Consider the following 26,282-nt stretch of genomic DNA (forward strand, 5'->3'; position numbering starts at 1 on the left):
TCCCCTCTGGGGGACCTTGAGCAGGGTCTTTGCCTAGATTATATCTCACCATATGGGTGGGAACAACACTCAGGGTCTTCATCTGTGTTGGGGGGAACTAGCTAACCCTTTTGTACCAATTTTATGTTGCCACACTCAACTATTTTACTTCTCCTGATTTGTATTTCATTATTCTCCCCTGATCCTTGGGGAGACTTAAACGTTTTCTACTATTAGCGTTGGTTCTGGGGACCCTTTTTGACAGTTATGTATTGTTTAAATGTTTAGTTGGTCCTTCTTGCTAGGGCGGTGCTCATGCACCCCTTCCTGCCTAGTGAACTCGGTATTTACCCTTCACTGGTCAGGATTACTCCCTATCTTCATCCTCTTTGGGATTGAGATTGGGGAGGTGTCTGAATTTTTATTTGTAGGCGGTAATTTTTTTTCCCGCCCGCATCGGGACTCATGTTTGTCCCCCTTCTTACCTTCTCTGCTCCTCTCTATCTCCTCTTCTTACTCATTCTCTACTCTTTCTTTTCCCTAGAGGTCATCTGGAGAGGGAAGACACGGATTTCATCCATGCTCGTTGAGTCACTCACCGGTCTGCTTTTATCCTGGTTTGTAAATCTTCTACAGGTAGGTGCCTTTGTGTATCGGGGTGTTCCCGCTCCTCTGCTCGATGGCGGTAACTAATACAGACAAAATTCCCCTTAAGCTTATTACTCATAATGCCCAAGGCCTAAATTCCCCGGCCAAGCGTCGGAAAATGTTTCAACATTTTCACTCCCAGAAAGTTGATGTAGCACTCCTGCAAGAAACTCATTTCCCTAAAAGCTTTCGTCCTACTTTTATCCATTCCAAATTCTCTAATTTTTCACTGGCCAATGCAGACGATAAAACAAAGGGAGTGGGTATTTTTATTTCTAACAGATGTACGTTCGCTCTCAAGTCAGAACTTAAAGATCAAGAAGGCAGATTTATACTAGTGATTGGAGAGCTGGATGGTCATCTCTACTCATTCATCTCATACTACGCCCCCAACAGAGGCCAATATGCCTTCTTTAAGAATCTTCTAGACACCGTATCACCTTTATTGGAGGGGACTGTTGTCTTTGGGGGTGACTCGAATACGGCCTTTGATGCGGGCATGGACAAGGCACGTCCCCCGGGTAAACGCCTAATTCGACCCACTAAACAAAGTCTGCGTATAGCCAAACTAATCTCCCAACATGGGCTGATTGATATCTGGAGGGAAATGAATCCATCCCTGAGGGATTATACCCATTTCTCCAGTCCCCACCAATCTTTCTCGAGAATAGATCACATCTGGGTTACCTCCCATACCATACCCTTAACGAACAGAGCTTTCATTAAAGACGTAGTCTGGTCGGACCACTCTATGGTGGTGATAGTATTTCGCCGCTCTGGAGTGGCTCGACCCAGTAGGAGATGGCGCCTCAATGAATCTATTTTGAGCGATCCGGACAGGAAGGCGGAGATTGAAACCAAAATTAAAGCTTATTTTCAAGTCAACGACACCCCGGAGGTTGGACCCTCGTGCCTTTGGGCTGCTCATAAGGCGGTTCTCAGGGGACACCTTATCCAAATTGCTTCTCAAATTAACAAAGCACAAAAATCTGACATTGTCAGATTGGAGCAGGACTTTGCGGCCCTATCTAAAAGGCACAAGGCTCGCCCCTCCGAGGTTCCCATCTCGGACCTGGACGCAGCTCGTACTTCTTTGAATCTAGCACTCACTACTAGAGCTGAGAAATGGATCCGCTGGAATCAATCCCGTTTTTACTGCCAGGGAGATCGGATAGGTACACTTTTAGCTCGTCGACTTTCTCCAAAATTCAAACACACTGCTCTCCCTAAAATCAAAATAAAGGGTGGTACCCTGTCCCAAAATCCGCAACGCATAATGGAACAATTCCATTCTTTCTACCAATCCCTCTATAGTAATAAAGACTGTCCAACGCAAGCGCAGGTCGATAGGTTCCTTGACACGATACAAAACCCAATTTTGAAATCTTCCCATCGTCAAATCTTAGATGCCCCTATCTCACAGGAGGAAGTCTGTGCTGTGATCAAAAAATTAAAACCCCACTCTGCTCCTGGCCCAGATGGTTTCTCTATACCTTACTATAAAACCTTTTCCTCCACTCTAGCCCCATACCTCGCTCGTTTTTTCAATGAGCTCCGGAGAGGGGGTACCTTAGAAGCTTCTTCTAATATGGCATATGTAACGGTTATTCCTAAACCTGACAAGGACCCTAGTGCTGTCTCCAACTACAGACCAATTTCCCTCATTAACAATGATCTAAAAATTCTGACTAAGATCCTTGCAGACCGCCTGGCCTCTTTCATTAGTCTGTATATTCATAAAGACCAGGTAGGCTTTATCCCAGGCCGAGAGGGCTCTGACCAGACGCGCAGAGCCATTGACCTGATTTCTATCCTAAACTCCAACTGGGACACAGGAGCTCCCCGACAAGGCTGTTTGCTTTCTTTGGACCTACAAAAAGCATTTGATTCTATTAACTGGTCGTTCATCTTCTCCACTTTACAGCGTTGGGGCTTTGGTGAGCACTTTCTCAATGTTCTGAGGGCTCTCTACTCAACCCCTTCAGCCCAGGTCCGTCTGCAGGGATTTTACTCTGAGTCTTTCCCTATCTTAAGGGGGACGAGACAAGGCTGTCCTCTATCCCCTCTTATCTTCGCTATAGCGATTGAATCTCTGGCGATTTCTATTAGAAACGACCCCAATATCAAAGGTATTACTTGTGGCTCCCAAACTCACAAATGCGCACTGTTTGCGGATGACATCCTACTTTTTGTATCCTCTCCCCTCACAACGCTCCCTAACTTATGCCGCTTATTGGATGACTTTGGCTTGGTATCTGGCCTCAGGGTTAACTACAGCAAATCTCAAGCACTTAACATTAATCTTGCAGACTCACTCATCTCTAGGCTTCGAGATAGCTTTAAACTCTCATGGACCAACTCATATATTACATATTTGGGAATTAAACTAACACCAAGGATAGATCTCCTCTACCAAGCCAATTACCCGCCGTTGTACAAAACATTAGAGAAAGATCTCCTAAAGTGGTCGGGTCTTCCCATGACTTGGCTGGGAAGGATCAATGCCATCAAAATGACATTACTCCCGCGTATCCTTTACTATTTTAGAACCCTTCCGATACCAATAAATAAAAACCACCTTGGGCTTTTCCAAGCCAAAGTCATCAAATTTATTTGGGGGAAGGGTGGACGCAGACTGGCTAAATCGGTCCTATATAGATTAAGAACAGAGGGGGGAATGGGTCTGCCAAACTTGCTTTGGTACTTCCAAGCTGCTCAACTTTCTCAGCTCTCCAGAATCTACTCCCGATGGGAACACCCTGATTGGATACACATTGAGAGATTGGCAGTCCCGCTTCATACCCTCGATTTCCTTCTATGGATCCCCAAAAAATCTAGACCCCCGATCATGTCACCGACGCTATCCCATTCATTCACTTTGTGGGACTCCCTCAAAGGTAATGCACACCTCATTTCTGCTTTAGAACCCCTGAAGCACTTATTCCACAACCCAGACTTCCACCCGGGCCTAGACATCAAAGCGTTCCAGTGGTAGCTAGACAAAGGACTATACAGAATAGGTCACTTTCTCAGACCTTTAGGCCCCCTAACGAAAGCCTATTGTGTCAGTAAACTGGACATGCCCAGATCTGAATTCTTTAGATTTACACAGATATCCGCATTTCTTCACAAAAAATATAAATCCTTCACAGACGTTCCACAAATTACCCCTTATGAACAATGGTGTGGGCAAGGCATCGAGCAGAGGGGTGGGATCTCACTGGTTTACAGGGCACTCTCAGGTAATCAGTCCAAAACCTCTTACATGTTGGCCTGGGAAGATGACTTAGCCCAAGCTTGGGACCTGGAGACTTGGCAAAGGAATATTTCCTACTCATACAAGGGCATCATGAATACCGGTCTCATAGAAGCGAGCATTAAAGTGCTTACCAGGTGGTACTTAGTACCCACTAAACTTGCTCACATCTTCCCGTCCACATCTCCTCTATGTTTCAGGGGCTGTGAACTTAGAGGTGATATGCTTCATGTTTGGTGGTCCTGTCCTAGAGTGCGACATTTCTGGCGTAAAAATTTTTCCTGGATAAGCACTATTACCTCACAGACTATTGTACCATCCCCCCTCATTGCACTTCTCAACTTCCCAGTCTCGGGAATGCCCAGGATTACACAACGCCTCATCCACTTTATTTTACTAGGTGCCAAACTCACCCTGGCAAAAGCCTGGAAAACGCCTAATGTTTCACCCAGAGCAGCAAAGAAAAAAATTTCCTGGATCATGAACCAGGAAAAAATGGCCGGTGTAATCCTGGACCGTTCTGAGAAATTCTATCACACTTGGGAACCTTGGGCATCTTTTGTTGGGATCACCCTTCCACATTGAAATAGCTGTACTACTGGCTGTGGCTCACTTCTCCAGATGACCTTCTACACCACCCTCTACCTCCTTTTATACTCTTCTACGCTACTTATCCTTCTCCTTTACCCTTCCTCTACCTCTCCTGCTCTTTTTTTTCTCTCTCTATCCTTTTTTTCCTCCTATACTCCCTTTTCCCCTTCCTGTAGGGGATGCTCCCGTGGATTACCAATATTTGTTGTGATTAGTTAATATTTCATTTATTGGATCTCTTAGGCTATATACTGCAAGGAAATTTTTCTTTTATCTTACTATGTTCTTTTGTTCTCCCTCCCAGAAATTGAATATATATCGCGTGTGCCTTATTCAATTGCATAATTCAAAACTCTCACTTGCACTGTTTAGGTTACAGAACCAATGAAGTTCATTGGCCGGTTCCTTTCGCTGGGGGGTGGGGGGGGGCCTGGAGGGGTGCCCAGTCGCAGTGTGATCCCATTTGGGGCGGCGGGGCGACCTTCCCTGGTCCTGCCTCGGCCTCTGGTGGAGGATGCTATGGAGGGATCTCCGGGTCCCCGTGACTTGAGGTGGGGCCTCGTTGATCCTTTGTTATCGAACATATCTATGCTAACACGCGCTCTCATTCTCGGGTTGGTCCAGGTTTGTTCTCTTATCTCCTATATTGCAACCTTGGTCTGGGGGGGGGATATGTTATTCTTACTTGTGTTCTCATTATATGCCTTACCAGTATGATTTATATGTCTTTTAGGGGGCGTCTTGCCCTACTTTCACTTATTATTGACATGTATTGTATTCTGTTATTTTACTTAATAACAATAAAAATCTATTGAAACGGAAACGGTCTCATGAGTCACAAGGGCAGGCTGTAAAGGTCTCCCATCAAGAGCCTCAATGGCAAGTGGAGTGTCACGCAGCTGCAGTGGAATCGAGTGCTGCAAAACAAATGCAGCATTAATGAACAGGCCTGCAGCCCCAGAGTCGATTAGAGCCTGTATCTCGATGGACGAGTCAGCCCAAGAAAGGGTGACCAAAACCAGGGGCTTATCCTTCTGGATAACTGGGGACAAAACAACGCCACCAAAGGTCTGTCCATGACAGGACCTCAAGGTTCAGTTGTTCCCTGGACGGGTAGGACAAGACTTCAAAAAGTGACCTGCCTGGCCACAATAAAGACACAATCTCTCCCTCCTGCTAAAGGCTCTCAACCGCAGAGAGACACGTGAAGCCCAGGTGCATGAGTTCATCTTCACTGACCAACTCGGTATCAGGAGGCAAGGGAGGAGAGGGAGGCATGGGTGGGACTACAAAGCTCGGAGGCAAGCGTACAGGAGGCTTCCGCAATCGCTCCTTAAGAGAAATTATTTTTCTGGGTCTGGAGTCAATGATGATGGCAAACGAGATCAAGCTCTCCAGCTCAGTGGGTATATCTCAGGCTGCTATCTCATCCTTGATGGAATCCAAGAGACCATGAGAAAAAGCAGACACGAGGGCCTCATTGTTCCAAGCAACCTCTGCTGCCAGAGTACGGAATTCAATGGCGTAGTCGGCAACAGTTCTCGTACTCTGATGGACATGAGGCACTTGGCAGCAGAAGCAGAGCATGCGGGAATGTCAAATACCCTTTTACAGGAGGCCACAAACTGAGGGTAACTCAAGACAACAGGTTTTTGCATCTCCCATAGAGGGTTAGCCAAGGCCAAGGCTCTCTCAGAAAGCAAAGATATTACAAAACCTACTTTGCTTCTTTCCATGGGAAACACCTGGGACAGCATCTCAAAGTATATCTCAACCTGATTGAGAAACCCTCTGCATTGAACTGGATCGCCCCCAGATCGCTGGGGAAGCAGAGCAGAACCAGACATACCTCTTGTAGAGGTAATACTCGAGGCGTGTGCCTACACAGAGACTGGCGCAGCAGCAGGGACAGCCTGCGACTCGGGTTGTACCAAAGCAGCCACCATGGGGGATTCAAGGTGAGCCGTGCTATTCAGGAGAGTTTGTAACGCTATGGCAAACTGATCCATGCGTTGATCTTGCTCATCCAATCTGTAAAAAATATTACCAACAAGTGGATTGACTGTATCTTCTGAATTCATGGCCTTTGCCTACTGTCAGAAACCATGAATCAGACTGAAACAGAAGTACAATCAAATCACACTTGTTTATTAATAAAAAATAAAAAGCTAAATAGAAAAAGCGAAGTCAAGCATAGCCAGAGTCCAGTAACCAGATTGGATAGTCAGCCAGGCTGGAAGTCAGGGATCCAAGTAGAGCAACAGCATGCAGGATAAGGAGCCAGAAGGGATGTCAGCAAGCCAGTCTTTAAACAAACCACAGGAGATGGTTTCTAATGATGTGACCAAGGCAGAGGTGAAGTGAGCTGGAAGGCTTTAAGTAGGCAGGTCAGACGAGCGTCATAAGGAACAGCTGGTAACTGTAGAGAGAGAGAAGAGAACTGGCAATTAGCCGACAGCTGAGCGGCCAGCCCAGAGAAGTAAGGGCTAAGCCAGCCCTGACACTGTCCAAATCTATAACGGTTGGACTGAGAGCAACCACCCCCATTCCCCGTAAAAATATCAAGATCAAAAAGGGAGGGTTCCTATGCTACTATGGATTGGCGTCAGGAAATAAAATCTACGGTAAGTATTTAATACAATTTTCCAATTTCCTGATGCCAACATGGCAGCATACATATGATAAATCGCTAGCTAAACAGGGAGGGCTTAAAATGAATAATCAAATTATTACAATAGACATGGAAGCCTGGACCGTCGCGTACAAGCCCCTAGCTCTTCTCTGTAGTTCTTAGAGGCAGGTGCACCGCGTCAACCAGCCTCCTGTTTTGGAAATGTCTCCATAGGCAAATGCCTGAATTTAGAGATGTAAAAAAGGACCTAGCTGAATGAGCCTGTATCACTTCTGGAGGCTCTTGCCTGGCCACACTAAGTTTTCTGGATGACCTTGACTCTCCAAGATGTCAAGGTTTTGCTGTAGGTTCTTCCGCCGAATTTGCCTGATGGAAACACAAACCGCTTTCCAGAGGATTTTAACTAGGATGCTGCTTGAAGGTAGGCATTTTAGACACTTGGTACATCCAGTGTAGGTTCAGTACTGTCTCTGCTGGAAAGGGTGGAACCGCTACTTTGTAAGATGAAAACAGAAGCCACCTTGGGAACAATGGTTCTCAAGGCCCCAACTTGTCTGTAAGAAATAAGATGTAACAGTCTAGCTCCAAGTGCATGCAGAGCTGATTTTCTGCCCAAGTTATCGCTTGAAGTTACTGAGGGACACTGCCTCTCAAGTGATGTCCCACTGAGGACTGCTTGCAAAAAGAGTCCTGGCCTGGAAATCCAGGATCAGAAAAAAAAACCCTACTGGGGAATGTTATTTCTCAGGGCAAAATCTCAGGACCGACCTCTTGAAGCATTCCCCTGGCAGCTCACGTGCCCATTCCCCCTGGTGAGAGCTGAAATGGTTGAAATTTGAGCCCTTACAGAACTAGGATGAGCCCCAAATCCAGATCCGTGTGAGCAAATTATAACAACTCTGTAACCTCCAGGTTGAGAGGATCAATATTCTGCTCAGGCTGTGAAATTGTTCCAGACTGAGTAAATCGCATTTGTTGATGCATTTGTTGATGCTCTTTCTGGAAACATTTCCAGAAGACTGGCCAAATTCTCCAATCCTTCCCCCTCAATTTACAGTCCATCATAGGACTGGTGTTGGGGAAACACTGGTAGCTGAAGTGCTTGGTCCTGACTAGGGTCCATGGCTAGGGTAAACCCAAGGCCTGCAGGCCAATCGGCATGCTTGCTATCACAGTGAGACCCTCAGACAACAGTCCCCCCTGGAACTTCATTATCAAAAGCAGTAGAGTAGAGGCATCTGCTAGGTGGCTTTCTTGGGTGAGTGAGGCCATCCACTTCCTCCACCAATGGCTGAGGGTAGGAAAGCGAAGCATCTTGTGAATGGATAGTGATGCAAACAGACTCAGCTGTGGGTGGCCCCATACTTGAGTGATATTGGCACGATCTTTCAATTAAAGACCCATTCATTGGGAGCCAATTACTGACATCAGTGGTGACAATGGTCCCTGATAATGAACCTACCGGATGGGATCAAATGAGGGTCCTCTGGCATACCCATCACCAGAGGCTCCTGCGCATCTAGGAAGAAGCACTTTGAATTGGCTCAAGCGCTACATGGCAAAAAAGGAAATTCTTTGGATCGTCCAGAGAATCCAGTGTGCCAAGGGTAGCATAGGGATGCAAGTCTCCCGTCAACCAGACTCCTTTAGTGGATGAAGGGACCGAAAAGTACCATGGCTGTGCGTCCTTCAGAAAGGTGCCCTTGCACACCCTTCCATTCACTCTTGAAGTTTTCGATTCTGGCAAAAGATCTTGAGTCCTAAAATGTAGAGTGGATCAAACTAGCAGAACTCACTGGAGCCTCAACCTCCCATGAGGTGGAAGGCCGGACTAACCACCGATTGCTCCTGGAATGGTGCTTAGCCCTGGGATGTACTTGTGTTCGTCATTCCAAGGATGTGTGCAGCTCTATGAAACCTAGACACTGTTATACAGCAATCAAGAGCCGGCTGCGAGCGCCATCCATCTGCACAGCAAACTGAGGACATCCAGGGTTGTGCGGCGATGAATCTCTTGGAAAAGTTAAAACTTCCAATCAGAGGGAAAAACCTGTTGTCTTACAGGCACTTACAACCACCCTGCCTGAGGAAAGGTTTGTTGACCAAGGACTGGGTTTTAGAGCCCCCTTCATTGTCATTGCCTTAGGAGAACGTTGATAACAAATGCTGCTACTTCCACAAAATCCGCCAAGCACTTAAGCTCACCAAAAGCACTAAAAAAATCTGCTCTTTCAGTGATCCATGGGTGATGGAGACTTGCACTCTGGGTTACAACTGTATTGCTCTTGTCATAAGGTACTGCAGTCACTGGCTTAAAAACGCCCCCTGCCTCTCGATCTGACTCTCTCAGATATCCGTCAATTCATCGTGGATACAGCCAACAGAAATGTTATCTTCCTTGGGAACAATAACACTCCTGACAAAATGCGTAATGGTATCGTCTATAACGTTGCAGTAGGATGCAGTGCTGTAAAGTGTGTTACTGCAATGCATGTTAAGTGCATTAGCGCAATGCAGTGCATTCTTTTTAGTAGAGAATCTGCACTTTCCTCCGGAGTAGCAAATAACTTTGCTGCTGCATACTGATGTAAAATTTCATATCACTACTGCCACTCCTCTTGAATCAGCCACTTCACCTTTCCATAGATTGGGGATTATGGAAAGACGTGTCTTGAAAACGTGAAATATGTTCTGACTTTGAAGGCAGTCATCTGGGTCATCCCATTCCGGTCCTGCTTAACCATCCTAATGAATGACTGTACCCAAGAGGCACACAGAACCTGCTTGGCTCCTTCAAGGAGGACTGCCAACCTGCTTCTACCTCTGGTGTAGGCAAGGGTGAATGGTTTGGACAAAGATGTAAGGGACAAAGATGGCTGTAATGGGCTTGAGGCCTCCTTGGTTAGAATGGCTAATTGTGATGCCATGAACTCCTCTGCAGGTTTGCATCCTTGACATTGCTCCTGTAGTCCACTGGCATAAGTGGCTGGAGAACTCAGACTCACTACTTGCCCATCAATGGCCATGACTTGCTGGCCTTGTCCTCGGAGAGGTCTCTGCGACAATATCCACAGACATGTTTATTCTGGTAAGAGCTCAGCGCTGCAGGCCCAGCACTTCTTACCCTTCTATTGCTATAAGCGCTCAGGGGAGGAGGAATTGTGAAACTCCCTGTTAACTTTCTGCGCCTCCTGGGCGAGACCTGCGGAGATGGATGAGCTGCTGTCCACAGTGGACTTGACATGACATAGCAAACCTCTTCTAGCTTGACTTTAAGCAAGAGCAGGCTAGGTTGCATCAGAAGACAAAGGCCACACTCATGGAAAGGCTTTTTCCTCTTCTTCCTTACCAGAGTGATGGTCTCTGCCTAAGCACATAGTGGTCTTGGCTTTGTGGCAGAAAGTTCCTTTTGAAGCAAGGATGTAAGCACTGCACAGAATGAAAAAAGTAGACTCTGAGAAAAAAGCAAGCAGATCATAGCTATGTGCCTGAATCTCCTCCCTCCTCTCCTCCATTTACCTACAGCATAAGCAAGGGAAAGACAGATGTTTCCAGTGCAAACACCACCTCATGCATGCATGAGCGTTGACATGCCATAGCAAAGATGGCTGCCACACGAGGCCCTCTGCACAATGCATGCATGAATGCCTTAGCTGGCCCTGAGACCGGAAACCGCCACAAAACCTAGACCGGATTGTGTACGCACTCTGGTCACAGGAAAAGCCACAGATGAATGGAAAAAAACTGCAGACAAAAAAAAGCAAATTAGCGTATTTATCGGCGTATAACAGTCATTTTAAGAGGGAAGTTTCAGGGGAAAAAAATTACATTTTAAATAAGGCAGCTATTCGCCTATAACACACACATGATATTTGCACCCGATTTTTATGCTGAAAAAGTGAGTGTTATACGATACAAATACAGTACTAGTACCAGCACACCAGCTGATTGTGAGATTATTATCATGTGAAAATTGTACAGTATAGTGTGATCTTTTTAAACAGATGTTAAAGGGAATGCTGACCCCATCTAATGGAATATGCGCAGCATGAGTTGAGAATTGTGAACTAAAATTTCAGCAGTGGACTTGAGTCTTTTTTTTTTAATTTTTTTATCATAAAATGCATTTCACCTATAATAGTGCATGGGGTCATCGGTTAAATTTAAATGCCAAACTGACAAGGACAGAACTAATCTTGTGGTATATATGCAGCACAGAAAACAAGCAGAGAAAGATCTGCAATCACATTTTAAGCCTAATGAAGTTAGAGGCAAGGGAGGAAATCGCAAAGGGATAGCACATACCTGTAGGAGAAAAGAAGATGCAGCACTGACACCGTGACATGTGAAGGGCTAGACGCATGAAAATACATGAATGAAATAATCTAAAATTACTTGAAATAAAGTCACATAAAAAATAATAATAAAACATAAACCACAAATATATCCAGTCCAGTGTCCAGAGATTAAAATAAAGATTAAGTGCAGCAGCAGTGTCCTTATCAGGAAGTGTTTTTATACACCCATCCACGGAAAGGAAAGTTCCTTGAATCATGAAGATGTCCTTTAGATTGCAGCTAAAGTAATTTCCTTATAATCATAAAAACATTATCCCGTATGCTGATAAACTCTGCTCCTCCACCACTGCACCAGGTGATTCCCCTTTTGTGTGTGAGCTTACTAAAAGTATATATCAATTGAGCCTATCTCAAAATCCACCACTAGAGGTCACTCTATCTCCTGTTAAATCCTGGGCATCCACTTGGATGGATCAGTGTGTTTAGGATATAAGGATCATGTAAGAAATGCAAGGGAAAAAGAACTGCATAGTGTAATTCTGTTTTATTAAGCACACAATTCCCTCCCTGCACACATTACGCTTCCAAGATTAAAACATTCAGCATATCAGCAGTTAGGCGTCTGCTCACCGCCAGAGTCCTTCATTTCACAAAGTCCACCGTGAGTCCCGGGACTCATGACACAGTGAAGGTCCATCCATCTCCCAGGAGTCAGCTCAGACAACCCCGCCCATCGACCGTACGATGGTGCTCAGCTATTGTTATGCTCCTGATCCGTCCCTCATCGGATCTTTCACATGCTGCAATGGGAAGCTTGCATGGGAAGTCTGCATGACACACAACTTCAAAGCCTAGTTCACATGCAGCCCCTGGGGCGGAAAAAAAATCACATTTTACGTTCCATATGAGATCCCTCATAGACCTTTCTCCCATGTCATTTCCCCCCCCCCACATGTAGCACCAAAGCATCTGGTACCCTGTCCCAATGAGCGAACCTGTGGACTTCGGACCACACCCTGTTCCAAAGCATGCCTGGTACCCCCATCCATCTGACCTGAGCTTCGTGTCTGGGGATGCCCAGCTGCCTACCATTCGGCCAATCATCAGCTCGCCTGGCCCCCCAATAAATCAAGGAATGGCCCAGGATCCAAACCAGGCCCACCTCTTCACCTGGGAATAAGAAAATGACAATGCAACACAGTAAGTTCTCCCCAACAGCAAACACTACACCTTTTTTAACTAAGCTGTTACAAATGTGGGTGAATTAAATCTGTCCGAGTCCCACCTCCCGATGCGCTTCACTGCTTAATAACTAAGACCGGCCCTGGCAGCCTCCGTAACAGCACCTATGCGGAAAGAATGGGAGGAGTAGCTGTTTGGATCGTAACCGGCCGCAGACAAACATTTTTTGAACACTGCTATAAATTGAAACCTCGACAAGGACAATCCATCTGCATGCATCAAAAACTAGTCTGTGAATCCCCGGACGTATGTCCCTGAACAATTGCACCGCCCGGACAAATAAGTGACTCTAATCCGGAAAACTTCCAGTCACACGCCCTTACCGGTCTGATCAGTTTTCAACCATTTTATCCATATTCTAATCGAATCCTGTAAATAATCCAGATCCTCCCACTGCAGCCCCCCTTGAGTCCATTTTGAAGGGCTGACTAGCTTGCTTACCCGTAACGCCCCAAAGAACGCTAGTGCAAAGGCAGTACTCTGAACTGCAAATGTTCATCAGATGCAGGAATAGGCCGTGTAGCATAGTTGAATGGCACTGGGCGCCACCCATCCCTCTTCTTATGCGTTTTCCTATATCCTTTTACTGCTTGCTTTACCCAAAAATCTTTAGTATAGTCCCGTTGCTCTTGTAATTTGAAAAGAGGTCAAACCTGCCAATTTCTTATCGATGGCAGCTGCAGAGATATCCCGCTCAAATCCCATATTAATAAATTAGAGAACTGCATGGGTCACCTCCCGACCTTCGGGGGTGATCTCCAGCCTGTGCAAGCATGCTAACCATTCTTGCCATACCTTGGAGTAGGCGTCAAAAGTGGCCTTACTCACAGAGCGTTGAATCCACCCTGCTGAATTCCCAAGGCAAAGTTCTACATCCATTCGGGGCAGGTGACCCCCTGCTGCTCCGCATCTGGTGCCAGCTCCTGGAACCTGTCCCACTGGAGACGAGACAAAGCATTAGCTAAGGTGTTCTCATCCCCTGGTAGGTGTACAGCGTAAATGAAAACATTAAATTTCAAGCAGCGCAGTACCAAATGTCTCAGCATCCTGACCACCGGCATAGACTTGGCTGACAATCGATTAATCACCTGGACTACCCCCAGGTTGTCACAGTTGAGCCGCACCTTCAAGTTACGGAAGGATTCCCCCCATATTTCCATTGCTACCACAATTGGAAACAGTTCCAAGAGGACTAGGTTCTTCCAAAACCAGCTCCCCCCCCCCAAGCTGGGGGCCAGTGAGTGGCGCTCCATTTTCCCTGAAAGACTGCCCCATAGCCATGGAGCCTGCCACATCCATGAATAATTTGAGATCCCAATTACTGATGGGACCCGACATCCACAGGGCGTGTCCATTGAACGACTTCAGGAATTCATGCCACACCCGCAAACCCTCTCTGTGCTGTTAACTCACAAAGTGAGTGGGTGCCTTGACCCCTGCGGTCGCTGCTGCAGACAAAAACCCTACCCATATGAATTATTTGGCAAGCAAAATTCAGCTTCTCCAATAACTATTTTAGTTGCCGCAATTGTACCTTGCGCCTTCCGATGGTCCCACGCACTTCTGCCTTGGAATTTTCCATTTTGTCCAACGGCGATCGGCAACTCCATTCCAATTGAATCCACTTCAATTTCCAGGAAAGCGATGTTAGACGTGGGGCCTTCCGTTTTTCCTGGAGCTAACGGGATCCTGAAACGTTCCAATATATGCTGTAACATCCCCAAAAGGGCGACACCGATGTTGGAACCCGGTGGGCCGACTCATAGGAAATCGTCCAAATCATGCATGACTGAGTTGATCCCAGAGACGTCCCGTACCGCCCATTTCAAAAAGGAGCTGAACGTTTTGAAGAAAGTGCATGAGTTGGAGCATCCCATCGAGAGACAACGATCCACATAATATGCCCCATTCCATGTGCAGCCCAGCATATGGAAACTTTCTGGGTGAACCCGGCAAAAGCCAGAAAGCAGATTCAAGATCTGCCTTTGCCATAAGTGACCCTTGCTCGTAGCGACGAACCCATGATATCGCTGCATCGAAGGAAGTATATGTTGCCGCACACTCCTCTGGCACAATCGCATAATTGACCGACCCACCCTTGGGAAAGGAAAGGTGGTGAATCAATCTGAATTTGTTTGGCTCTTTCTTGGGAACTATTCCCAATGGGGATACCACCAAACCCAGAAGAGGAACTGAAGTAAAAGGGCCAGACATGCGCCCCAGCATTACTTCTTTCCCTAGTTTTTCTAAAACCACTGTCGGATGCAGCAGGGCGAACGTAAGTTCTTCGCTATGGGTGGGGCTACCGCCAGTGAGCACAGTATTTTAAGACCCATCGGGACACCTGATTCTAATAACTGAGCCGCTTTGTGGTCAGGGTACCTACTGATAAAAGGACGCATCCTTTCCACCCACACTGGTGTCGTCCCTTTTACTCGCAGGCTCTCCGCCACGCCCCTACCCTCTTCTGAAGAACTTTGACAGCGCATGGGATCCCCCGCAGCCAGAGCATGTGTGCTTAAATTGAGAGTTTGCCCCAAATTTACACGTGCCCTCATTGAACTGCCAACAGAAGCCCCATTTTTTTTTTCAGTTGGTTGTCCTGTGGCTGCGGTACCTCAGACCCCTCCATGAAAAAACTGATTAGGAGCCCTCGCCGCTGTCATAAGCTTCATCCACAGGCTGATATCCTTGTGGCCCCAGCATAGTGACAGTCGGATGGCCATCGGTTGTCGAAACTGTTCATCGTACTGTAGCCATGCCACCCCGCCATATGTCAGGTGCACCTCACTGATGGCTTCTAAGTATACGACCAAAGCCAAGCAGTATTCAGGGGCCTTTTCCCCTACCACACTTGCCAAGATGGCGAACACCTGTAATCAGTTAGAAAAAGTACGCAGAATCGGCCTATAACTGCGTTTTTCCTCATCCTCCTCCTTGCTTTCTTCCGGCTTCAATCTGTCGAGATTAAATTTTTCTAGCGGCAATAGTGTGAATATCTCCACATATTCCCCTTTCCAAATTTTTTCTTTTACTTCTGTTTTAAGATGTGCTCCAAGTGGGCCCTCAAAACAGACATAAACATAAACCATCTTTGCAGAATCCGCCAACCTGACTGACTCCGCCTTCTTCTCTCCTGTTTTTTCCCAGCTGCCCGGAGCCGAAGCGCTGGCCGGTGCTACAGGTGGATCGACCACCACTGTCCCTGTTCCTGCTGCCGGCGTAGCCGAATCCCCCCTAGCCGCAACCATTGCCGGCAGTGTAGCCGCTGTAGCACTATCCTTACCCTGTGTTGGAGCCCATGCCTGTGCTGGTGATGAACTGTCCCCCGTGGTCGGCTCAAAGCCTAGTCTAAGAGGTATGTTTTGGGTCATTATGTTGGAATACTGCCAGTCTCTGAATATCACAGTACATGTACATGTTTGCATTCATGGTTCCCTTAATGAACTGTAGCTCCCCAGTCCAGGCAGCACTCATGCAGCCTCAGATCATGACACACACCCCATGCTTCACTGTAGGAAAGACACACTTGTCTTTGTACTTGTCACCTGGATGCTACTACACACACTTGATACAATCTGAACCAAATATGTGCATCTTGGTCTCATCAGACCACAGGACTTGGTTCCAGTAATCTGTGTCTTCAGCAAACTGTTTGCAGGCTTTCTTGTGCATCATCTTTAGAAGAGGCTTCCTTCTGGGATGACAGCTATGCAGACAAATTTGATGCAGTGTGCGGCTTATGGTCTGAGCACTTAAAGGCTACCCCCCATCCCTTCAACCTCTGCAGCAATGCTGGCAGCACTCGTGTCTATTTCCCAAAGACAACCTCTGGATATGATGCTGAGCACGTACACTCAACTTCTTTGGTCAACCTTGCAGAGGCCTGTTCTGAGTGGAACCCGTCCTGTTAAATCACTGTATGGTCTTGACCACCGTGCTGCAGCTCAGTTTCAGGGTCTTGGCAATCTTCTTATAGCCAAAGCCATATTTATGTAGAGCAACAAATTTTTTTTTTTTTTTTCAGATCCTCAGAGTTCTTTACCATGAGGTGCCATGTTGAACTTCCAGTGACCAGTATGAGAGAGTGAGAGCGATAACCAAATTTAACACAACTACTCCCCTTTTACACCTGAGACCTAACACTAACGGGTTACATGACACTGGGAAGGGAAAATTGCTCATTGAACCTAATTTGGACATTTTCACTCACTTTTGTTGCCAGCGGTTTAGATATTAATGGCTGTGTTGAGTTATTTTGAGGGGACAGCAAACTTACACTGTTACACAAGCTGTACACTCACTAATTTACATTGTAGTAAAGGGTAATTTCTTCAGTGTTGTCACATGAAAAGATATAATATATGTACAAAAATGTGAGGGGTGCACTCACTTGTGTGAGATAGTGTGTGTGTATAATAAAACATTTATATTAATAGTTGTGTGAAAAAGGATTTGCCCCCTTTCTAATTTTTTTTGCATATTTGTCACACTTAAATGACTCAGATCATCAAACAAATTTTATTAATACACAAAGATAACCCAAGTATATACAAAATGCAGTTTTTAAATGATGGTTTTGTGACGAAATGTCCCTACACTCCGCTTGGGTTCTTTCGTCATATACCACTTCCTCCCAGTCTGAATATAGATATTAGATGTTTGAACCGCTCCCAAACACAAAGCAAGACGAGATTTGTTTTATCTGCTGACATGGACTCTTTACTAGAACCATAATACAGTATTTTTATACACTTTTAACACAAGGGGTTAGATAACGAGGTGAGGCTGGCTCCTGGATACTCCCCTAGACTCATTTACATTATAGAAGACAACAGACAGGTGGCTGGAGTTGATATTAGCATCTAACAGTTTGTGTCCCAACAGTATGATTCAGTCACTGTTGCTAATATGGTATATACATATCCAGAGTCTGTGTGTGTCTTGGGGGGGGGGACATGGACCTGAATCCAAAGTAACACCACCTCAGGGTTCCCCAGGCATACAGCTCATAAAAAGCACCGTTCCCCCAAATGCCAGGGCCCATAATCGCAAGGCAAGAGGCTGGCATTCAGTCCTCTCCAAAATCCTCTGTCCCGGGTTAGTCTGTCACAGGTTTCATTTATTAAAGCAAAAAAAGCTGTTCAACTGGGCATATACCCAGAACCAGACATCAAACAAATTCATCAAGATATTCCTAAATGAAACTCTGCTTTCTGGTAGAGAAACCATTGCGAGACAGTGGATGAGGTCTACCCCACCCGAGTTTAAGATGTGGCTATTGGATTTAAATAACAGTTTATGCAAATAAATGATTTTTCTTTTGTATTTTAGAGGTTGTCCTTCAAAATATGGTAAAATTTGGGATAGGTGGTTGCAAGCCCCGGAGACTATGTGATGATGTCCCGTCTTTATACTGGTCTTTGTACATAGGTATCTGAGTCCCCAACAATACTCTCAACGGAATGGGAATTATGAGGATGATGAATATTTGCTGTACCGTGCACAATATGTTCCTATGCTTTTTGCTGTATTACCCTACGCTGTAAACCCCCTGTGCATTCTAATTGCAACTTCATCTCTATATGGGATACCTTTTTCTTGCCTCATATGTAAGTTATTGTCACGTTTCCTGACATTTACTGTGATAATGTTTAATGTATATTTTATTGAATATACCAATAAAGCCAGTTAAAGTAAAAAAAATAAAAAAAAAAGCTGTCCAAACCTGCCTTCCGTGTAATTGGCCCCTAAACCTAATAACTGGTTGTGCCACCCTTGTCGGCAACAATTGCAATCAAGCGTTTGCAATTACTGGCAATGGGTCTTTCAAATTGCTGTGGAGCAATTTTGGCCCACTCTTTGCAGAATTGTTTTAATTCAGCCACATTGGAGGGTTTTCCAACATGAACGGCCTGCATAAGGTCATGATACAGCATCTCAATTGGATTTAAGTCCGGATTTGACAAGGCCACTCCAAAACCTAAATTTTGCTTTTTGAACCATTTGAAAGTGAACTTGCTGTTGTGTTTCTGATCATTGTCCTGCTGCATAACCCAATGCACTTGCTTGAGGTCAAAAACTGATGGCTGGGAATTCTCCTTTAGCATTTTCTGGTAAAGCTCAGAATTCATGGTTCAATTATGGTAAGTTGTCCAGGTCCTGAAGCTGAAAGCGGCCCCAGACCATCATGCTACCACCACCATGTCTGACTGTTGGTATGATGTACTTGTTATGAAATTCTGTTTTCGTTTTATGTCTGATGTAATGGCACGCACACCTTCTAAAAAGTAAAATTTTGTCTCATCAGTCCACAGAATATTTGCCTAAAAGTCTTGGGGATAATCAAGATGTTCTTTTGTAAATGTGAGATGAGCCTTTGTGTTTTTTGGTCAGCAGTGGCTTTGGCCTTGGAACTCCCATTGATGCCATTTTTGCCCAGTCTTTCTTATTGTTGAATCATGAACACTGATCTTACCTGAGGCAAGTGAGGCTTGCAGTTATTTTGATGATGATGTGGGTTTTTTTATGACCTCCTGGATAAGTCGTCGTCATGTTCCTTGGAGTAGTTTTTACAGGCCAGCCACTCCTGGGAAGGTTCACCACTGTTCCAAGTTATCTTCATTTGTGGATAAGGGCTCTCCTTGTGGTTCACTGGAGTTGCAAAGCCTTAGAAATGTGTTTAAAAACCCTTCTTAGACCGCTACATGTACATTACTTTGTTTCTAATCTGTTGTTGAATTTTTTTCGATTGTGACATGATGTGTGGATTTTTGTGATCTGTTAGCATGCTTCACTTTGTCAGACGGCTTCTATTTATGTGATTTCTTGATTCAACAGGTCTGGCAGTAATCAGGGCTGGGTGTGGCAAGTGACATTTAACTCCGCTTTCCAAAAAATTGTGGTTAATTACAGTTCATGAATCAGCATGGGAGGGGGCAATAACTTTTTCACATAGGGCCAGGCAGGTTTGAACAGCTTTTTTTCCCCCTTAATAAGTGAACCACTTCAGCCCCAGAAGGATTTACCCCCTTCCTGACAAGAGCACTTTTTGCGATTCAGCACTGCGTCGCTTTAACTGACAATTGTGTGGTTGTACGACGTGGCTCCCAAACAAAATTGATGTCTTTTTTTCCCCCACAAATAGAGATTTCTTTTGGTGGTGTTTGATCACCTCTGCATTTTTTATTTTTTGCGCTAAAAACAAAAAGCGTCAATTTTGGAAAAAAACGCATTATTTTTTACTTTTTGCTATAATAAATATCTCCCAAAAATATATAAAATCATTTTTTTTCCTCCGTTTCGGCTGATACGTATTCTTCTACATGTTTTTGGTAAAAAAAAATCGCAATAAGCGTTTGATTGGTTTGCGCTAAAGTTATAGCGTCTAAAATAGGGCATAGTTTTATGGCATTTTTATTAAAAAAAATAATAATTTTACTAGTAATGGCTGATTTTTACTTTTACTTTTTTTTTTTTTTTTTTTTTACTAGTAATGATTTTTATCATGACTGCGACATTATTGCAAACACATCGGACAATTTTGACACATTTTTGGGTCCATTGGTATTATTACAGCGATCAATGCTATAAAATTGCATTGATTACTGTAAAAATATCACTGGCAGTGAAGGGATTAACCACTAGGGGGCAGGGAGAGGTTAAGTGTGTCCTGAGGGAATATTTCTAATTGTCTGGGGGATGGGCTAGCAGTGACAGGACACTGATCGCTGCTCCCGATGACGGGGACCTGACGATCAGTGTCCTGTCACTAGGAAGAACAGGGAGATGCTGTTTACATCGGCCTCTCCCCGCCCTTCAGCTCCGGCAGGCTCGCGCACCGCGGGAATTTCAAAGTAAGGTACAGGTACGTTACTTTGCCCAGCCGTGCCATTCTGCCGATGTATATATGCTGACAGCGGTTGGCAAGTGGTTAAATAATCATTTAAAATCTGCATCTTGAATTTACTTGGGTTATCGTTGTGTAAAAATTTAATTTATTTGATGATCTGAATTATTTAAGTGTGAGAAATACTTTGCCACAGCAGTGCAATATTACCAGACCGGTGCTAACTGTTAGTATCCCTTATCACCGACATATCGGTCACAGTGTCCCTGCTTACCGCCACACTGGTCCCAGTGTCCGTGCTCACCGCCACACACCCGGGGCCATCTTTAATATTGATTGGACCCTGGGCAAACATTTTATTGTCCCCCCCCCCCCCCAGCTAGACTCAAAATGAGTTTACTGCAGCAGAGCAGGTAGCGATTGTGATTGGTTGATAGAGGTTACATCACATCATTTCCGCTTGCTGATTGGTTGCTAGAGATTACAAAACATTACTGCTCATTATTTGGTTGCTAGAGGTTACTGCACATCATAACCTCTGCATCAAATTGCGGGTGTGGCTAAACTGCACTAGCATTGAGAGGTGCACTATGTACAGAGTGCATAGTTGAAAGGTGTGCTACATACACACAGGGTTGAAGGGTGCACTATGTACAGAATGCAGCATTCAGGGGTATGCTAGGTACAGAGTACAGGGATGCGCTATTTACAGAGTGCAAGGTTGAGGGGTGCGCAGAGTGCAGGGAGGGGGCGAGGTGGGTGCAGAGTGCCGGGGTGAGGTGGGTGCAGAGAGCTGGATCTGAGGGGTGGGTGCAGAGAGCAGGTGGTGAAGGGTGGGTGCAGAGAGCTGGAGGTGAGGGGTGGGTGCAGAGTGCAGTGAGGAGGTGAAGGGAGGGTGCAGGGGGTGAGGGGTGGGTGCCGAGTGCAGGGAGGGGGTGAAGGGTGGGTGCAGGGAGGGGGGGTGAAGGGTGGGTGCAGGGGGTGAGGGGTGGGTGCAGGGAGGGGGTGAAGGATGGGGGCAGAGTGTAGAGATGCATGGCTCTCCTCCCCTCCAGATTCCAGTACAAAGCTCCACACTCCACTCTCCCCCCAAGTACAAGGTAAAACTTTCCTCCCTCAAAGCCCCCCCCCCCCCCCCCCATTCCAGTACAGAGTTTTCCTCTGTCCCGTGTGTACACCCCCCCCCCCCCCCCAACCGCTGCCCCTGCAGACAAAGATAATGGTTGAGGGGCTGTAAAACTCAGGCTCAACCGCAAGGTTTTAATACCCCCCAACCTCACGTGTAAATTAATCCTCTTAGTGTTGTCGGTCACAGTTATCCAATCACCAGCCACGGTGTCACCAGACCAGTGTAGTTAGAATCTGTGTTCCTGATCACCACCACACCAGACCAGTTTATGCCAGCAACATTGTTGCTTATCACAGTCACACCCGTCACAGTGTAAACCAGTACTGGTATCCCTTATTTCGCCAGACTAATACAAGTTAGTAGCACTTTTCCTGATTGTTGCCACACTAGTCCTCAGTCTGACCAGATCAGTCTAAGCCAGCAACCGTGTTCCTGATCGCTGTTAAATAAATCCCACTGTCACCAGGCCAGTGCAGCCAACAGTGTACCTCCCTTCCCCAATAATTTGTTATAAGAAGAGAGATTTGGGACTTTATATGAGGCACACTGCTACATAACATAATTAGAGCCAATCAATGTAAACGTTATTTATTTAGTACACATGGCATACATAACATTGTAACATAGTATAAATAATAAGTCACATATAGAACTTGTATTTAAAATCTGTAAATATTACATATTGAACTCAAGACAATAAACATAATAATGGACCTAGGGTATGTAAACCAGATTGTGATAGTAACATATAAATATATAAATAATGATGAATTGGTTCATAATACTATTGTGATGGTAATCGGGTAAGAAGGTAAAACATGGGAAACTGTGACGTTGCATCATAGGAAAGCTCTACGCGCTTCGTGATTATTAGATCACTCGTCAGGAGCAGATGCAGGGTTTTGGGAATGAATTACCAAAAATTATATAATAAGAAACAAAATATAAAACATAAAAGGAAGAGGGAGCAAAAAAGATCCCAACCACTCTTACCTAGTTGTAGTAAATGGGTAAAAATATTGTAAATGGTGACCATAATGGAATATCGCTAGATAAAACGTCATGCGGCGGCGCAAAAGGCCAGAAGGAAGGCATGTATAAAGGAATCTCCAGTACTTCAGCTGTAATCTGTATAATAGATAATGCATAGTGTTCAAAATGTAGATAATTACAAAGAGTTTCTATAAAGATAGGTAATTGAACGATCAACTGATGGTATAGCTGAAAGCTGGAGAGGGAAAACCACAACCAAGTGGACGTTGAGAAAACAAGTGAGATGGAAAAATGGGTGTGAAAGTGACATAAATCAGACCAAAGGCTGTGCCTGGGAATCATTGTGTATTGAGGTAACCAAGCATGATAGCCCGTGTGATAAGAAGTAGCTGTAAAAGAGGGATAAAATCCACAACCTAATGTGCTTGATATATAGTGACGAAACGGGTATGAAATGGTTAAATAGGTAGTATGGTGGGAAACAAGTCAGGTGAAAGAAGCTTAATGAGTGATAAAGTATAGGATACCTAGGAATGTTAAAAAGGAGGAATGACTACAGTGAATGACTACAGAGGTGAAACAGTGAAGGGGAGATAAACCAAGGGCAAATAAACAAAGGAGGGAATTTTGAGAAAAAAAACTTTTAGAAGGGAAGTTTAAGGATAAAAACTTAAATTTACATGCCCATCAATGCAGCCTTATCAATGTCCATTTGCAGCCTTGCCCAGTGTCATTTGCAGCCTTGCCCAGTGTCATTTGCAGCCTTGCCCAGTGTCATTTGCAGCCTTGCCCAGTGTCATTTGCAGCCTTGCCCAGTGTCATTTGCAGCCTTGCCCAGTGTCATTGCAGCCTTGCTCATTGTCATTGCAGGCTGTTTAAATATGGTGCCGCTGAGATACTCAGAGCCGGATGTCCTGTGTATCTCGGCTCCTGTCGCAGTCCCACCTCCTATGATGGACATAACACAGGTCCAATGGCGGGACTGGACGTGACTGTGAGCGTAGCCGAGCCTAGCAGAGTACACTCGGCTATGTATATATTGGCGGCGCTCGCTCCGCTCATAATCAGTGTGTATATATACTAGGGGTGCATCGGATTGTCAACGATCCGTGAGCCGAACGGGTCATCCCGCTCAGATCGGCACACGCTGCGATCCGCGGAGCTCTCCGCGGTCACGGCCTTAGGAAAGGCAGCGGCTTCGGCCTATCTTTCTACACCCAGGCCGTTTACAATGTGATCGCTCCGTCAAATGACGGAGCGATCACTTGTAAACAAACCGGTGTCATGATGCTGGTTTCTCTCTCCCCTCTCTGTACTGATCTGTACAGTGGAGGGGGAGAGATCGGATGGAAGCAGTATTGTGGGCTGCATCTGTAGTGCCCACAGCGCTGCTCTTTGACAGCCTACTCTGCAATACTCTGCCAATACTCTGCCAATACCCTGCCAATACTCTGCCGTACCCAGCCATGCTCTGCCGTACCCAGCCATACCCAGCCATGCTCTGCCATACCCAGCCATGCGCAGCCAATTAGAGTGGGGGAGATTGTGGATATTACAGTGGGGACTATATGGCATTGGAATTTTCACAGGTTTTTGCAAATTCAATTAATTGCTGATCCGAAAAATTATCCGATCCGTGACTCTGATCAGAGGAACGATCCAATCCGTGAGTTTTTTGATCCGTTGCACCCCTAATATATACATATATATATATAAGTGCGTGTGTGTATGTGTGTGTGTGTATATATATATATATATATATATATATAATAAAGCTAAAATGTAATTATAAAAAATATATAAATGTGTCAAAGGATGGAGCGAACCATGTTGAAACATGGGTTAAGTTTGGGATCGTTCTCAAGATGTATAAAAGTGTGTAAATGCATGCATGTTTCGTAGCATTATGTTTAGTGATATCAAAAGGCATAAAGAAGGAAAGCATGGGTTGTCGTTTGGCATCGTTCTCAAATGGTGTATGAAAATATGTGCATCAGCAAGATAAGCAACAATGCTTGGTTGTGTAGTTGCTAGATGTGTAGGTGGCGGGAGTAGGCTGTTTGGTCTTGTTGGTGTGCATTTTGAATAACTGTTTTTAATTCTTTGAGCCCTTGGGGAGGCCATGGTATTCAAAGAAAAGATCCAATGTGTCTCTTTCACAAAGTTTCTTGAAGCGTTCCACACGGGCATAATGAGCTGGAATACTGTCAATGATCCAATCTTATAGACCTTTTTGGATTGCCCATGGTTGTCTATAACCACTTGCCCACTGGACACTTATACCTTCTTCCTAACCAGGCCAATTTTCAGTGCTCACATTTTGAATACAACACTACCCATATTACATTTTTGTCGTCTTTTTTTTTTTTTTTTTTTCCCACACAAATAGAGCTTTCTTTTGTTTGTGGGTAATCACCATGGGTTTTTTTTTTAGCTTTAAATGAAAAAAGACTGCACATTTTCTAAGAAATGCATTTTTCTTGTTATAAAATTTAGCAAATTTTGTAATTTTTCTTCATACATTTTGTCCAAAATTTATACTGCTACATATCTTTGGTAGAAATAACCAAAATCGGTGTATAATATTTGGTCTTTGTGAAAGATAGTCTACAAGCCATGGTGCCAATCACTGAAAATGTATCACACCTGATGTACTGACGGCCTATCATTTCTGGAGACACTAATTCTACATTCACACAGGGGCAACACGACTTCCAGCGCGACTCTTGCAAGCAACTTGGACACGACTTGAGTATGAATAACAGCACAACTTGGGGCGACTTACAACATGAATTTAAGTCGGCCTAGGCCCGACGACTTTGGCCGTGGCCAATCGGAGAATAATCCGCTCTCGAGGGGGAACTCCGCGCCAAATTTTGAATAAAAAACCAGCACGGGTTTCCCCTCCGGGTGCATACCAGGCCCTTAGGTCTGGTATGGATTTTAAGGGGAACCCCCCTATGCCGAAAAAATCTGAGCACGCAGCCTGGCCGGTCAGGAAAGGGGGTGGAGACGAGCGAGCCTCCCACCTCCTGAACCATACCAGGCTGCATGCCCTCAACATGGGGGGGGGGTGGGTACTTCGGGGAAGGGGGGCGCCCAAGTCGCGCTGTTATTCATACTTAAGTCGTGTCCACCTAATTCAATACCTTTGACGTCTGGATTGGATCTAGTTTGTGCTAAGGGTTCCATAAGTAAGACAAAAAGCAGTGGGGAAAGGGGGCAACCCTGTCTCATGCCTCTTCTAATATCCATCATTGCAGATGTGTAGCCAGCATATTTAACCACTTAACAGCCGGCCCATAGCCGAATGACGGCTGCAGGGCAGTTGCTTCTTTCTGGGAGTGAAATTCTGGGAGGACATCCTATTACTGCCTCCCAGAATTCTGCTGTCACACGCCCCCCCTGGGGCGCGCACTTGAGAGCATCCGTGACCTCATCGCGGCCGTTTACCACGTGATCGCTCCGTCAAATGACGGAGCGATCACTTGTAAACAAACTGGTGTCATGTTATGACGCCGGTTCCTCCCTCCTTCCCCTCTCTGTACCGATCGGTACAGTGTGAGAGAGGAGAGATCAGTGTCAGCAGCGCTGTGGGCTGGATCTGCAGTGCCCACAGCGCTGTTCACCGACAATTAACCCTGCAATGCCCTGCCAATACTCTG

The 26,282-nt window shown here is 45.4% G+C and overlaps 1 protein-coding gene across 10 annotated transcripts in view; it reads left to right on the top strand.

The window, feature by feature from the left end:
- Nucleotides 1–26,282, top strand: part of NOL8 (nucleolar protein 8) — an 828,826-nt gene that overhangs the window by 685,580 nt on the left and 116,964 nt on the right. For 5 of the 10 annotated variants that reach the window (XM_077452479.1, XM_077452481.1, XM_077452482.1 and 2 more), the window contains one exon: nt 15,797–16,004. The exons of 3 other annotated variants lie outside the window; for them this stretch is intronic. In XM_077452479.1, coding sequence (XP_077308605.1) covers nt 15,797–16,004 — 208 coding nt within the window. Of the gene's footprint in view, nt 1–523; nt 616–15,796; nt 16,005–18,079; nt 18,259–26,282 lie in introns of all 10 variants that reach the window. 2 more of the 10 variants (XR_013262355.1, XM_077452484.1) reach the window with 2 other exon arrangements.

The sequence above is a fragment of the Lithobates pipiens genome, unplaced genomic scaffold, assembly GCF_037356315.1.
Source record: "Lithobates pipiens isolate NorthernLeopardFrog02 unplaced genomic scaffold, aLitPip1_a1.2 Scaffold_23, whole genome shotgun sequence".
NCBI lineage: Eukaryota > Metazoa > Chordata > Amphibia > Anura > Ranidae > Lithobates > Lithobates pipiens.